Source organism: Stegodyphus dumicola, chromosome 10 (assembly GCF_044657685.1).
Source record: "Stegodyphus dumicola isolate Sdum_Otavi_A_Nest chromosome 10, ASM4465768v1".
Taxonomy (NCBI): domain Eukaryota; kingdom Metazoa; phylum Arthropoda; class Arachnida; order Araneae; family Eresidae; genus Stegodyphus; species Stegodyphus dumicola.
Genome location: NC_140777.1, coordinates 110,411,241 through 110,428,272, shown reverse-complemented (window position 1 = coordinate 110,428,272; position 17,032 = coordinate 110,411,241). Strand labels below are relative to the sequence as shown.

General features: G+C 33.1%; 1 protein-coding gene across 3 annotated transcripts in view; it reads left to right on the top strand.

Moving 5' to 3' along the window:
• The window catches only part of LOC118194708 (aurora kinase C-like), a 43,142-nt gene that overhangs the window by 4,592 nt on the left and 21,518 nt on the right, over nt 1-17,032 (top strand). For all 3 annotated transcript variants that reach the window (XM_035365892.2, XM_085826094.1, XM_085826093.1), the window contains exons 4-6: nt 6,297-6,411; nt 9,466-9,545; nt 11,966-12,104. In XM_035365892.2, the coding sequence (XP_035221783.1) occupies nt 6,297-6,411; nt 9,466-9,545; nt 11,966-12,104 (334 nt within the window). The remainder of the gene's footprint in view (nt 1-6,296; nt 6,412-9,465; nt 9,546-11,965; nt 12,105-17,032) is intronic.

Below are 17,032 nucleotides of genomic sequence, written 5' to 3'. Positions count from 1 at the left end.
GATACGTTATATATCATTTTTGTGAGCTGTAGTAGAAATCTGTGCTTGCTTTCTACGTTTATTTTTAAAAATGCTTTGAGAAATTGTGAATTGTAAACATTCCGTTTTCGTATTGCACGCTAAGTTTTTTAATTAAAAATCTGCTGTAGACCCATAATTATCTAAAACATGCCATGTGATTTAATTGCGTGTCTACAGATCACATTTAAAAGACATCGAATGCATAAGTGCATTAATGCACAATTGGAAGGATCATATGCTTAGAGTAAGCGGAAAAGCACACGGGATCATTTTCAGGCTTTTCCCTCTCCTAAAGAATGAAAACCTCACCCTCAGACTGAAAAAGAGGATTTATGAAACTCTAATCCGACCCATTCTCACGTATGCTTCCCCAGCCTGGGCAAACTACAAAGCAAACGAAATTAGCAAACTCAGTGCTTCAAAATAAGGTGCTAAGAATCATCACAAAAGCTCCTTATTATGTTCGGAATAGGACTCTCCACTCCAACGTGAAAATAGATACTATTCAGGACTACCTCAGCAGAATAAACAACAACTTTTTTAATAATATTATCAATGTGAATCCTGGTAATTTCACGGACATTCTTATCTACGAAATCCTGGCTGAAGACAAAAACCTCCGCCCATTTGCCGCCCACCTCTTGAGTTCAGAATTATAAGTTCCAGTTTTCTGGCTTTTCTCCGACGAATGAACAGTTAGTATTCGGGCTATCCTACACAGGTCATGCGAAGTTTCTTTCTCCGGCCCCTGCTTGGCGATTCCATCCAAGATGTAGCAGTACAGGAGCAAAGTGCTTCTTTTTCTCTCTCCAGCACACTTCTACCTCCACGAGAGAAAATTTCTTTCAGGTTTCTACTCTGTCAGGCCCCACATGGGATCACATCAGGAACTGGCAAGAGCAGGACTTTAATTTCCTGCTGAAAGCCAGTATAATCGCAAAGTTCCAAAGTGCATTAATGCAAAATAACCCTCGAAAACAGGATACTGAGCCAAAAATTGGTTAGAAAGTTATGGCTTATGCCTTCATTGAATTTTACACACACATTATATTTGTCTTTTCTTGAGCTGTGGATAAGTAAGCTATAGCATTTATGTATGCAAGTACAAATTATATATTTTACAGTTTTGTAACACTCAGATAATTTATTATTTTTGCGAATGAATTTTATTTTAGCGCTGGATGAGTATATACTGACAATTTTAAAAATTCACAGTACATTTCAGGCAGTAACATATAAACTAGCTGGACTTTTAGAATTATTGCTCAGGTACTAGATTTTAGTACTGATACAATAAAAGAGCAGTCAGATTGTTTGGGTAATTATTTCGTTTATAAAAGCCGAAATTACGATTTTCTTATTGAGCTGCAACATTATTTGTGAGGTAGAAAAATGTGTACATAGTTAAAACTTTGTTTTCTTTATGTCATTAATGATAAAATCAAACTAAATTTTCTCTCTTGCAAATTTCTTACCAGCTAAATTGTTTTAAAATAGAAAATAGCTTTTTAGACATATTTTCAAGCTTTCCCAGGTTATAAATAGAATTGAACTACAATTTGTACTTAAAATGCTCTTCAAAAGCATTAAAGACAACAACACGGCTATAGCATACTGTATTCAAAAATAATTTACTCTGACACTTTTTTTTTTTTTTTTTTTTCAGAATAAAAGTAACGGAAATTTAAACTTTGGAAAAACTGCTGCTTAATTTTCTTTCTTGCTGATATTCCTCTAATAAGCGTTATTAAATATCGCTACCTATAAGGGAAATTACGTTAAGTTACAGGTAAATACACGGCAAACAATCATAGATACGTTAAATGAAAATACAGCCGCTTATGACCAGATGGCTCATTGTTATCTATAGTTTGAATCTTTTCTGTAAAGGATAATAGGTGCCAAATATTCTACAGAAGGATATATACGCCAATGTTGCCTATTCACCATTATTACGTAAATTCTGTTTTTATTTAACGATAAGTTCTTTATGGTATTTGTAATAGCTGATATTCGATGACGCATCAAAAATACGGAACCTGTTATTTTGATTTCTTTAAATGTTCTACAGATTTAAAAACTGTTCCTTATTCTTTTAAAGTCATTTTTATTTACGTTTTTAATATTTTTCTTTCCCCAACATTAGCCAGATGGCCAAGACCACTAAATAATTTAATTTCGAACCCCGGGTAATGTGCTGGCTACATTGGTGTTTTTGTAATTGCCTTATATGCAATGTAGATATGAGCAGTTTATCGTATGAGGTCCTCCTGGAAGGCATTCCTTTTCTTGGAGATCCTTCAGGAAGTCTCTTGTGCTTTGGCAAATACAGATAACCTAATATGTCTTTCAAGTAGTGTAAGGATGGTTTCTTTTTTCTACTTCAACAACCACTTTACACAAAGTACAGCAAAGGCATATATACTGTACGTATTTTATTAGAATATAATACGTTCGTTTCAGGGAATTCTCAGCAACGTTTGATGATTTCGTGTTAATTTGTGCTGCACTTAGCCCCCTGAGGTTGTGAGACGTGCAAGGAAATAAAGCAGAAACAATTCAATACTTTTAAATATGTGTTAGTTTAACAAAATATTTGCAAGAATTCCATTTGCTATATATGATGGAAGATATACAAGGGAAGTGCAAACCCAACAACATAGGATTAAATGTTAGAATTGTAATTGTGATATTATTTGCCTTTTTATTTAAGGGTTCTTGTGGAAATAGACACAAGTGACACTGATTCTGTATGCTATTCTCAGACAGTAACTTCTGGAGATATTTAAAGTTTCATCAATTTGCTGGCAGTGAAAATATGTTATCAGCCAAGCGATGATGTTTTATTGGCGGTGTCTTTGGCAGCTATCAGTTAACCCCCAAATTCCTGCATTTGCCTATAAAATAAATATTGTCAAAAGGCTTTTAAAATGTTTGATTTTATTTTGTTCTTTGAAATAAATTAGTATATATCTAGCATATGCGTAGATTTATTACAGGTTAGGTCAAGTTGAAGAACAGTGGACACCCAATATTTAAAAACAGGTAATATGTGTAAAGTACTACTGCACTATTTATTTAGGTAGAAACAAAGTGGGAAGGCCCACAAGGGATCCGCCAAGTCTCTTGCGTAATGTTTTGCGGTTGGTGCCTTTCGGATTTAAAACGGTACTTACGGAAAATCGCATCGACCATTTTTGCCTATTATTAAAGAAAAGACCCCAAACTACGCGATCTTTCTCCAAAAGTGAAGAAGTCTTCTTCAAGCATGCTGTTTTTTTTTTTTTTTTTTTTTTCCCATTACACTTGCTACATGTAATCAAGGCCATAATTTTCACGAAAATGAAGATATTGGTGATTTCACGAGCTGAAAATTTCCCAAAATTCGGTGAGTAAAAGGTTTCTGATATTTTATTATTATTTGAGGCGATAAAAAGTATTTCGCGAGACTTGTATTTTCTCGCGAAAATAATTGCTTTTATAGTGTATCTCCTTAATAAAAATAATGTAAAATTTTAATGAAAAATTCAATATAAATAAATGGTAATATAATAAATTTGAAAGAAAAATAAGAATATAACTCTTTTCCCTTGTATTTAGTTTTTTTTTTGTTTGTTTGTTTGGAGCCGATTGGCGCCATTTCTTGTGGTCGACGAGATTTTAAGTACCCTTAAAACTTACTTACAGTTCCCGATATTCATGTGAATAAAATGCTTTTGTTACAAAATATTTGGAGATTATATCCATTATTTACTAATTCATTTAAAGGTTTATTAAGGGAAAAGTTTTTGTAAGCTTCATGGAATACAAATATCTCGGTAATAGTGAGTAAATAGGACTTTAGTGTTATTTAGAGCCGGGATTTAACTAATACGAAAATTCGCAAATAAATTCGATTAATGTTACCTAATATTTAAGAATACTCTTGAATAAGAAATTACGTAATTACAATTTGATGAAGAGGCTGTATATTGAAAATATGAATGTAAAGGAAAATTACTGTATCATAAATTGCAGAAAGGTGTAATTTAGACTTTAGTACCTGATTTTTATATCCCCACCAGTGGTCGAACTATTAAGATCGCTGAATACAGGTAGTTCGATTAGCAATCGGATCCAGGCGAGCAGGTAGAGTTGTTATATGGCTGGTTTAAGTCGTCTACCTAAATTTAATCTGAATACGAGTCTGTTTTCTTTACAAATTTTCTCGAAATTTTCAACGCTAAGGTATTCGCGATGGTAATGCAATATTCTGCAAGAATTTTACTTTCAAAAATTTGTTTGATATTTATTTAGAATTACATTTTTTCACATGCTTCCTTAATTAATAATTGTAAAATTCCGATCATCGAAAGATTTAAAAATAACATTTTATTTTATGTGTTGGAAAATTTCTTTTTGCGCCAGAGAACTCAAATACTATCTCGGAGTTTTCTCATTCTTCATTTTCTTATTTCGTCATTCCTTAAAATTAATATTAGCAATGACGGATTAAAACATTTTTAGAGGAAAAAACCCATCACTTTTGGCAACAAATTGCAGGAAACAGAATGGAAAGATTTCTGAAATACCGTAAAAATTTGTTAAATGCATGCCAGGTGGCTCAAATATGATCGGGACTGAATTCTTTCACCAAAACCTTCTTTGTAAATGAAAGGAGTGTGAAATATGTTGCCTTTCAAGATACTTCCCGCCAGAGTTGGTATATTTTGCCAAAATTCTGGAAACATTTTCGTCATCTTTTCCTAGTAGTGATACGGTTGGTATATTTCATAGTAGTCCGTAGCTCAGTTTTTCAGTGAATTCACTCCTGAACGCTGACAGTCATTGCATCTTTATTCTCAAACTGCATGCCATCCCAAGTGAGATTTAAGCCTGGACATGGGAACTCAACTAGTGAACTCGTGTTTCATTGATAGTCACTATGGACGTCTAAAATGTACTCAATTCATTCTTATACCGTCGTAAGAGAGATGCATGTGCTTCACTTTGTTCTTGTCTGTCCCTTTGGAATCCACCGAGCGAAAATCTTGCAATAGTGAAAATAATTTTCCTCGATGGTTTCTACACTAACGGATCTCGCTGAAAACATCTAAAAAAGTTCTTTAATAGCGATGTGCCTATCCATACAAATAAACTCATTCACACGATCAGTATTTGTCGCAGTTCGTTTCATCCACTCGCTCTCCTTCTTTACTGATGCCCTTATTTCACTCAAACACATGGTCATAAGAAGACACATTTTTCTGCACTCATGCTTGGAGTCTGCCAAATTTCAGATGTCAGTATATTCTCTTGAACGATAAGTTTGTGTGTTCTGTGGCGATGTGTTGTTCCATGATCCAAGTCAACCTTTGCTCGCTCATGACTCTCGCAACTGCAAAGACACGACTGAACAAATTCTAGTCTCCGCGGAAGGTAAGGTGGGAATTCTTACTATACCCACATAAAGAAATGCAGTGCTGTGCATGGATAGTAGTTTGTAACAACAATGTTCGATACCAGTGGACACCCATTATTTAAAAACAGGTAATATGTGTAAAGTACTACTGCACTATTTATTTAGGTAGAAACAAAGTGGAAACGCCCACAATGGATCCGCCATGTCTCTTGCATAATGTTTTGCGGCTGGTGCCTTTTGCACTTAAAACGGTACTTTCGGAAAATCGCATCGACCATTTTTGCCTATTATTAAAGAAAAGACCCCAAACTACGCGATCTTTCTCCAAAAGTGGAGAAGTCTTCTTCAAACGTGCTTTTTTTTTTTTTTTTTTTTTTTTTTTTTTTTTTCTTTACGCGTGCTACGTGTAATCAAGGCCATAATTTTCGCGTCTCAATAAATAGTCTCCGAGATAGTATTTGAGTTCTCTGGCGCAAAAAGAAATTTTCCAACACATAAAATAAAATGTTATTTTTAAATCTTTAGATGATTGGAATTTTACAATTATTAATTAAGGAAGCATGTGAAAAAATGTAATTCTAAATAAATATCAAACACATTTTTGAAAGTAAAATTCTTGCAGAATATTGCATTACCATCGCGAATACCTCAGCGTTGAAAATTTCGAGAAAATTTGTTCTATAAAACTGGGAGCAAAAGTTAATTTGTTCCATAAAAATGGGAGTAAAAAGTTATCGTCCGGATTTGCTCTAAAACCGAGAACCAATTATGTAAATCTTGTAAAAATGCATTGTCCGCAGATTTGAATAATTAGAAAATTTATTTTTATATACTTCAATATTTTATGTACGATTAACGTAATTCTTTTGAAAAGGTGCGTGAGTTTGACAATTGAAGATTTTGAAATAGCCCGGCGTCTAGGGCAGGGAAAATGTGGAAACGTCTACTTAGCCCGCGAGAAAAGGAGTCACTTTATAGTAGCTTTGAAAGTAAGTACTAATGATTTCTCTTAAGTAATTTTAGGTGATCATTGCTAAAATTTAAAGAATTTAATTCACGATTATGAAATTATATTTTGATGGAGCTTTGAGCTGCATCTGTAAAGCCTAAATGCAATTGTTTCTCACAAAAGGCACCATAGCAATTGTTTTCCACAGATGTTTCATACTATAGTAAAGGCAAAAGCAACTTCATTGGAAAAAATATTAAGTATTGCAAGAGATCTTAAAAGTAATAACTTTAAAATCTGAAACAATTCCATTTAGGAATTTAAAAGAAAACTAAATTGTACTTTTAACTTATGCGTAACATGAATGGATTCAAGGATTTTAAAAGAAATTGGGAATATCGAAGGTAAAAGACAGTTGTTAATGATATGAGAATTTTGCAAACAAAATATCAATATTTCTGACAAATTACTAATAAATATAAAAAAAATAAAAAACTTGCATCAATCAGTTCTGTATGATCTAGAAAAGTTGGTAGTTACATGTTAACGAAGAAAAGCCAAATTCGATAAAAAAGCGAAAAGTTGTCAGATTTAGCTCCGTAAATAAATTAATCGCTATTGCAAACTTATGGCTTCGTCAAGTTTTAAGAACACCTATAAATCGCAATTTTGTTTTGGGGGAGGGAGTTTATGATTTGATCATGGGTCTAAGAAATTTACCAAAAAGGGATGCTATTAGTTCCTTATTACAGGAGTATATAATACATTGTCGAGTAATCATGAATGTTCAATTTACACGTTCAGGATTCGCATGCTGGAGTTCATAAGGAAAATAACGAGCAGAAATGAGGTTCTTCAAAACTGTGAACAAGAGAAATAGGGGGTAACGTAAGACTTCGTTTGAAAACGTGCTTAGCAAAGTTCATGTGGCGGCAGAATGTTGCAGTTTAAGGTTGGGAAAAAAATTCGAAACTGTTTTAGAAACAATGGCTAAGCATTTTCCCCCTGAAATAAACAGTTTGTATCCAATTAGCCACTTAAGTTAGCAAATCCTTTTCTGTTAACATCTGAGTACTGAAGATTCATAAAGAATACGTATATAGTGAACCGCAAAATCGTTCGATGAAACCCAACTGATTTCCGATAAGTCTACTTTTGCTTTCATGAGCAACACCCAAAATTAACTGAAATTATTTCATTTGCTTCTTGCATTTTGAAAAAAAAAGTAAAAAATAAAATTTGGGGCATGCTTTCTGCAGATCAGGGAGCAAAGAATTAGTATTAAAGTTCTGTGATCCTACCTTTAAAAACGTGTGCAGTAATGAACACTATATGGTCAATTAATATGGCTTACAAAACAATAATAGACTGGAATCACAATCTGCGAGAACTTTGTACACATAGCGCTCTAAACTACGATTTCAACTAAATCGGAGGTTCTAACAAAATAGTAGAAATTGGCAAAAGTAACTACATGAAGCTCAAAACGAATGGAGTCGAATATTAATTGTTTTCTTAAATAAAGAGGCATCGGTTTCTTAGGAATTCCGCTAAAATGATTGATGCAACTTTTGCAGGATCTTTATCAATATTCATGGTTCTATTATAGTCAAAGTCTACAGCCGATGGGATATACTGAAGTGATGAAATAAAAATTTCGGTACTTTCTGATTATCCACTCCCCTTGAAAAGTATTTAAATATCGTGCTTTGTTGCCAAAATTTGAAATCGTACTCCAAATGTATAACTGAGGTATGCGAGCGCGTAAGAGACGAGAACGGATTTCTATTATCAAATTCGAAGGTCATTAGCGTTTGCTTATGTCGCAATTTTTTTGTTGTTGTTGTGGGGAATCGTAATGTGTCTGAGATTTGCTGGTTGATGAATGAGGAAGCGTGGCAATTCTTTAGAAATATGGCGTTTTACCAAAGAGTAGAAAGTGCCAAGATTCGAATTCCATAAAATTGTACGTTGTAAGCGATCGATTAGTTTATCTTAATTATGGAAAAGCTCTTAAAGGCTATCTTCCAAAGGAAAAATATGTCTTAATGGACGAATTTCTAAGTGAAATTGCCTCATATCAACATTACACATGGGAAAAACCGCTGTGATTCCCATGCAGCCATCCCATTTACCGGTCCGGGCCGTCCCGTGTTCAGCGACTTTACAAGTCGGCAGTTGGGGGGACTGTTCGTAAGCGAACGAATTTTTTGAATCACAATTTGTGTTAAAAGCTGAGTTTGTGTAATTGCGTAATGTTTTCTAAGTGAAACTACGTGGCTGTATACATGAGAAGAGCAAAAGTGTAAAGAAAAAATGCATAAGAATGTTTGTCTTCAAAATTTAAAACTAATTATGAAAATATTTAAAAATATAATCGGTTTTTTCCACTTGAATTTCAATTCTTTCCATTTACACAATATGAAATAATTTTCCAACTAGAAGCATTATTAGGATCATTAACACCAAGTCGGGCCAAATTCCCTGACTGCTTCTTTGAGCTGCCTTTCCAACTAGAAACAATTAAGATTCAGAAATTATAATTTAGAAATAATATTTAATGATCCAGGATAGGTATAATTTAAAACACAGTATAAGGGATACTTCGCCGGGGGAAAAAGTGGTAATCACATTTGGTTCCGTATTCCTACTGTATTTTCTTTTCGAAGCCTCCTGCATTCAAATTAGTGTTTTACAAGTAAAGTAATTGTAGGTATTATGTGTAACGCGATTCATAACAAAGTTTATTTCATATGTGTAGGAAAAGCGATTTTCGCCTAATTCAATTTTGAACTAACTTTTAAACGTATTTTGATTACAAAATTTTGAAGAAAGAGAGCCATTAAATAATGTTTTATTTTAAAACTGTTTTCGCAAGGGCAGATAGAAGATTGACAGTTACTAATTACCTAAAATACATTATATGATGCGCTACCATCAGAGCTTTCACTCGGAAACTAAGACAAACTCAGGTTTAACTCGGTTTTATTTATATTTTATTTGTTAGGTCAAATTTCTGCAAAGTTTCTCTAATTTTATTTTAAATCCTATAAAGTAAATTTTGTAAATATTTAAAAAAATCTTTACATTTCAGGTCATGTATAAGTCGGAAGTCGAAAGATTAGGTATCGAACATCAAGTAATAAGGGAATGCAAAGTCCATTCTCAGCTAAGGTGAGTAAATTTTAAATGCAGGATAAAATTCTTATTGAGATGATTAAAAAAATTAATTAAATAACGCTTTCCAGAATTTAAAGTTTATAAGTTTTTCATTATTACAGTACAGAGTAAATCAATAGAGATCTCAAACTGAATGGTCGCCGAGTATTGGATTTGTAAGTGGCTGATGGACAACAAATGTTTTTAACAAAATTTAAAAACATTAACAAAGCAAAACGAAATGAAATAAAATCAAAAAAAAAAAAAAACGAAATGAAATAAAATAACAAAGCAAAACGAAATGAAATAAAAAAAAAATTACTTATTCCTATTTATAAAAATCCACAAACAGTAACAAAAGGAAAAATCGAATGTATATTTACTTTCCCTCTGCAATTGGAACATGAGAGACATTTCTATTGATTACATCTTTGTAATTGAAGAGTACTGACATTAAAAAATGCTAAATTTTAGATTGACATTTATTTTAGGTAATTCTCGAGAGATGTTTGAAAATATTTCAGAGATGTCTCCTGCAGGTTTGATTGTTAATACTTATCAGGAGAGAAGCAGATGTAAGGCTCTCTAACTATTCTCCCTACCATCAATCTCCCGAGAGGACTTTCGGTTCTCTAATACTTTTAAGTGCCCTTATCCTGCACAGACACTATAAACCTAAAACCATCCAAACATTCTCAGTGATTCTGGTTCGAGATTTTGACAATACAGCAGCCAGGAGCACTAACCAATGTATCAAAAAGGACGGCAGACTTAATACTATATAATGCATTAATAATCATATAAACAATTTGTTCCCGTATTTTGTGGTAAATCTTATAAGAAAATGGATTCAGCACAAATACTTATTATTAGACAACATACTAACACAGTATATTCTGCTGAAAGTTAGTTTAAAAATTAGATGCTTTCTAACTAGATGGTTTCCCATGAAAAGTCATTTTGGCCACTTTATGTATTTTCGAAAAACGTTTCTCTTTTTATAACTTATAGGTATTTGTCCGTTCTTAGCTAATAATAAAAAGGAGCATTTTATTAAGAAATAATAAATGATGCTCTTTTTAATTCAGTTTCTGACCCGCATTTCTAACACTGCCTGGATTTTGCACAAAATTCGCTTTCACTCAAACACTTGTATGATACAAGCATACGAGGGCTGGCTGCTGTCACGTTTGCGTTTGAAAACATGGAAGGCTTGCGGAAATCCTATCGAATATTAAAACCAGGTATATAAATGAAAGTGCAAAAAATTATTTTTATTTCATTTAGTGTAAATCCTTTATTAGAAGTATAGCGTAACAGGCCCATCAGCGGCCGAGAGGTAAAGTCGCTGAACACTGGTAGTTCGGTTTGAGGTTCGAAACCCGCAAACGGGCTGGCTGCATAGGTGTTTTTGTGGTTTTCCCCATGTGTAACGTGTATACGAGCCAGTTTCCCTTAGAAAGTCCTCCTCGAAGGCATCCCTCCCCTTAGGCAGATTGCCATCGAGGCTTTGCCGTAATTGAATAACATAACCTTACCGTATAACGTAATATATGCAATTTTATGCATCTAAAAACAAATTACAGTATTTCATACCGTTAATCCTTAATTCAAAATATAGCCAAATATAGAGAAGCAACATATATGCAGAAATTTTTGAAAATATTGGAAATGCAAAATACTGTAAAACTTTAAGTGTCATCCTTCAGCAAAATGTTTCATATTTGGAGAAAGAAAAGGAATTTGTCTTTGATGAGTTTACTTTTCTTTAGTCACATGCTCCTTTGCAATTGCTTTCGAAATTCTAAATTATTTTCCTTTGAATAGCCTACCAGTGGCCGAGTGGTAAAGGTAGCTGAACATGGTAGTTTGGACCTGGGTTCGATTTCGCGTGAACGAACTAGCTGCATGAGCATTTTTTCCTCATGTATAACGCGTATACCAGCCTTAGAAAGTACCCCCCTACAAAGACATCCCTCCTCTTAGGCAGAAAATTCTAATGTCATGATCAATTAAACGCAACTTTCCTTTTGAATAAGTGATAATAATAGTTAACGTAAATAATTAGGTAACTGTTTAACATCGGATCTCTGCTTTTAATATTGAAATAGTGAAACAAACCAGTAAAAGCAACCATATTCTTATTAAATGATGAAATAAAAAACACTAAGAGAAGCAACATATAATAATATATTTCTAAAATTTACCTTTCTAATATATTTTCAAAAACATTTAAAATACGAAAGTTTATATTAGCAACCGATAATTATTGTTTGATCCTGGTATACGTAGATGCTTGACTAAAAATCTGATATAAACACAATTTTCACCTTTGAATATTTTATTAAGATCTGTGATATTATTTTAATTGTAGTAAAATTTGTTCCAGTGTTTACCATTTCAAATTATGCAATATTAATCTTTCTTTCACTTAGGCACCCTAATATTTTGCGCCTGTATGGATACTTCTCTGATCAAAGTAGAATATACATAGTTCTGGAATATGCTTCAGAAGGAAATCTTTTCACGAAATTGCAGAAATATAAACGCTTTGATGAAAATACTACAGCTACAGTAAGTTCTTGTTAAAGCTGACTTCGATTAAAATTCCTCCTTGTAGAATAAGAACACAATGAGTGATTGAATTTTTCATCGATTAGCTTAGCCTCCTAAGTAAACCAGCACGGAGAATAATAGCAGTGTAAGTAATTTAATTCGCCATGCTTATCAACCACAGGTTACATGAAGTTATTACAAATTTTAAATTTTTCCCGTACATGTAATGAATTTTTCTCTTTCAAACTCCTCCCATGGAAATGACTTTATCTGATCTTTGCATAAACAATGAATTTTGAACTCATCAAATTTGATTTATACAATGAAATATTTTGACTTTGAAATTTGATGTTTTGTTTGTTAAAAAAACTGAAATTTTCTCAGGTAGTACAAGTTATTAACTGTTACAACACAATTATTAAATAATTTTCTACAGACAGCTGTATGTACCAATATTTGTTATAGGCCATTGCTAATTTTTTTTTCCTTTGAGAACATACAGACTACCCGTGCACCACATATGTACAACACGGGGCTTACAGAAGTAAGTTAACTAGAACATTAAAGGTTACATGTATAAATAAACATTAAAAATTACATGCATAAATAAAGCGAACAAAAGCAGAGAACAGCAGTCTGGACTTCACAAAAACAGATAAGTTCACTGGCCAAGTCGCTCCGAACATTTTCAAATCGTTCTGTAAGCATAATCTAGGGCCATCAAATGTAGGACACGAGAAAATCAAATGTTCCACATCCTGAGGAACTCTTTTTGAACATTCACATAAATTGTTTGATCGTAGATTAAAACGAAACTGATAACTTGCAAATTTACCGTGACCAGACAAAAACTGTGACACTTTAAAATTTAACGAGAGGAAAGACTCTGAATTCAGTCTATGGTTAATAGAAGGAAAGAAGTTTTTGGTGCCTTCCGCATTACAAGATGAAATGTATTCCTCATTCCACATAGCTAAAAGCTTTTTATAATGAAAGGACTTCCAATAACTCTTTGGAATGCTAATGTTGATATCAATGGGTAAATTTAAGGCATCTTTAGCTAAGAAATCAGCTCTTTCATATCCGTAGAAACCATGATGAGCACGCACATAAGCAAAGCAGATATCAATACCTCTAATTCTAAGTGAACTAACAGTTACTAGGGTTTCGATAACTAATTTATCGCAGCTGGTAATACTGTTCAAAAGTTGAAGAGAAGAAAGAGAATCAGAACAAATAAGGTACTTTGAGGATGCTGTCCCATGATCCTGGATCCACTTGACGGCAAGATAAATGCACAGAAGTTCTGCTTGAAAAACTGTACATTCATTCCGTATACGGTGTCTAAGAAAACAAATCTCGGAATTGCCTTCAAAAAGAACAAATGCAAGGCCAACCTTGTTGTTCATCTTGCTGACATCTGTAAAGAAAACCATATGAAAATTTATTTCAGCAGTCTCTTTATAATCGCAGAAATTTATGGGTTCTAAAGAAGCGGGATGAGGAAGATCAGTGAAGGGGACAATTCCATTAATACAGTCTTCCGAAGCATGAGTTGCCAATGACTCAAAAATATTATTCTTATATGCAATTTCAAAATCAATAGGCGGAACTCCTGCAAGAACAAAAGTAGCCTCATAGCTTAAGGTTCAAAAACCACTAATAATACGAAGAAGAATTCTCCGTTGAATCTTTCTTAAATTTCTTTTGTTAACCTTCTTGGCAAGAACATGTCCCCAAGCACGACAGCCGTACGAAATGAAAGGTACAGTACACTGCTTATACATGAGTTTATTAACATCGTAGCTTACTCCAAAAGTATTTTTGGCAATTCGGTGAAAGCCATTAATAATTTTTTCACATTTAGCAGAAAGGAATTCAATGTGCTTTTTCCATGTTAATTTTTGGTCAAGAATGACACCAAGATATTTGACATTTTCTACAAATTCCAACGGAGAATTATCGAGCATCAAAGAAGCAATATTTTGTTCATCAAACGTACTGGGAACAAGCATAACTTTACTTTTTGAAGGATTGAAAGTGAGTTTATGAGAAATCGCCCAACTGGAGACAAAATCTAGAACTTCTTGTGCTCTCAAAAGAATGTTATTCAAAATCCTTCCTTGGAAAATTAATAGTAAGTCGTCTGCAAACACAATTTTTAAACAACCGTTGAGGTGACTTAAAAGATCATTTATGATTTTGTTCCAAAGAGTAGGTCCGGATACAGAGCCTTGAGGACAGCCTTCTTCTAGAGAATAAACCTTTGCTTCGTTCCCAAGCTGAAGCTCAGCAGTCCTCTCGTTCAAGAAGCTTTTAATAAGCCATTAAAAGCTTCTTGAACGAGAGAACGAGAGGCCTTTTAATAAGCCATTGCTAAATTGTCATGGAAATTTCTAAAACTTTTTTTTTGTTTTTTTGTTGTCAAAGTTAGTGCTCCATCCTTATCGAAGTTATTGTCTTATTTGCATATAATTTTCTACAGGCAGCTGTATGTACCAATATTTGTTAAATTGTTAAGGAAATTTCTAAAACATTTTTGTTGTCAAAGCTAGTGCTCCATCCTTATCCTTAAGTTATTGTCCTACTTGCATATAATCGACATGATTGCTTATTTTTAAGAAACAATGTTTTTCTTGCTCTCTTACTAATTTAAAAGCTTAAGTATAATCTATTAAATGCGATCTAACTATGAATATAATAAACATATATTTTTGTTACGTGTGTATATAGCATGTTATTTAATTTTTTGAATTATTTATTGTTTCATGGGCCGAATCGATGGAGTTTCTGGCACAAGTAATGAATTCCGGGAGCGTGTTTTGAGATCTAAGCACCGACATTTTCGCATGTTTGGGTCCTTACTATATCTTAGAAATTGTTTTGGCCGATACATCAGGCTTCTTGCTGATGTATCGGGCAAAACATCGCTAAATTTTAGTTTCTCACCTTTAGAATCGAATTTTTTCTTTAGGCCTTAAATTACCTTTCTTCTCTATTGTTACCTTCTCTATGGCCTTTCTTCTGTATTGCTATGTTGCTTAAATTGCCTTTCTTCTCCATTCTATGGTTCTGTAAAAGAATGAAAATTATATCGGCATATAGTATTAAAATTCACTTTTATAGCAGAAGGTAACGTATTCAAGACTCCTCATTTATCTCCTTAATCCGATGGAAATGCATAAATCGGGCCGTCGGGATTACTCATAAGAATCAGTACGCCTGTTGTTACTGATATATAGACAAACCGCCCTATAAATCTGAATTTCCCATGATTTTATGTTTTTCTGCATATATGTAAATTCATAACTATTTCGATCCTTTGATTAATTGAAGGAGTTAATGAAATTAAGTTAGTGGAATTTAATAACTTTTATGAAAGTTAATGAAAAGACTAACAAAAATACTTGTTCGGTTCGCCATGGACGTGAAAACAAATTGTTGAAAATTATGAAGGTGATATCCGTACCAGAGACTTGCCTGTTGCGTACTTTATGTCGAGTATGACACTAAAGATAAGTGATATATGAATGAGCTGCATTTCTCCTAACCGATATTCATCGGCAGTGTGGTTAACTGAACACGGCCAAGAAACACACAAAAAACTGTTTTCTACCTAACACAGTTCTAATCCATTAAATACAAATAATTATTTGATAGTTGTCTTTAAGAAGTAAAATGCAGAGGAGCTTTTCTATGAACTTAAACATAATTCTTTCTTCTTTCAACTTGCAATTAATATTAAAAAATATGAAAGCTTTCGGATTTTACAATACTCACAAAGTGCGTTTTTTTTTTTTCATTTGCCACAGGCAAAAAATTTCGAGAGCATTTAGCCTAACGCCCCTTTGCGCTAAAATATTTAAATGCAGCATAACTTTAGAGTTTTCTATAGACAGTCTCGCACATTCGAGATACAAATATTTTATTTCGCATAATGGGTTACCACTTCTTGCTTTGAAACCTTTAAATTTCTTAATCGAAAATCCATTAATGTTTTAAAAACATGAAATAGATAGTAACACAAATTCGAAACTCCCAATTCAGGCTTCTTGTGCCCATGTTTGGGTGAAGGGCAATGTTTTTCATTAGTTGAGAGATTCTAGGAACAAGTGGTTTTCCACAGTGCGAGAAACTTGCATACTATCATGCACACTATTGTTTAATTGCGTTAAATATAATACAGGTGATAGAGTTTGGTGGTAACAATTTGAAAAGTGATGTAGCCATTTATAGTGAATCGTCATAAAATGACGTTGAGATAAATAGTTCTTTGGGTTAAAAAAACTGAAAAAACAACTAATCATATTTAAAATCAAAAATCAAATATATACAGTCATAAGCATGAAATTAAAATTCCCAATTCTGTTATGGTTCCCTTTATACAACTCATGAACTCCTTTGCAAAATTAAATTCTTTCTAGTGACAATGAAATTCTTTTATGTTGATATGTGTTTCCCTAACATGTTGCAAAAATACGCAGTCTTTGACGAAATATCGTGTATTGCATTCAGCATTACAAAAATTACAAAGATTATTACTTTTTAAATTAAATATTTTCCTGTATGCCAGGAAGCGCCGGTGGCCTATAATTATTTGGTTGTAATGAATGTCGCATATCATTCTCATATTTTTAGAAATCTAAAATTCAAAAGATTACCTTTCTTTTTACGAAGTATTCAATTAGTCATTCCAGTAATCATAATAGAAATCTTTGATTTTACCAGTAACTGTTGTATCATAAATTATAATACGACGTTTAGCTTAAGAGAGCTTCTCCTGACGCATGCGCCGTTCGCGTTTATCCGCGCGGTGATGAATGATGACGTAACTGTTTATTACGTATGTATGTATATGTATACCATTCTTACTTCTTCGTCTTTTTTCTCTGCTGTACGCAACTATGTTTAATTTCTGTCATTAAAAATGTTCATTGATATTACAA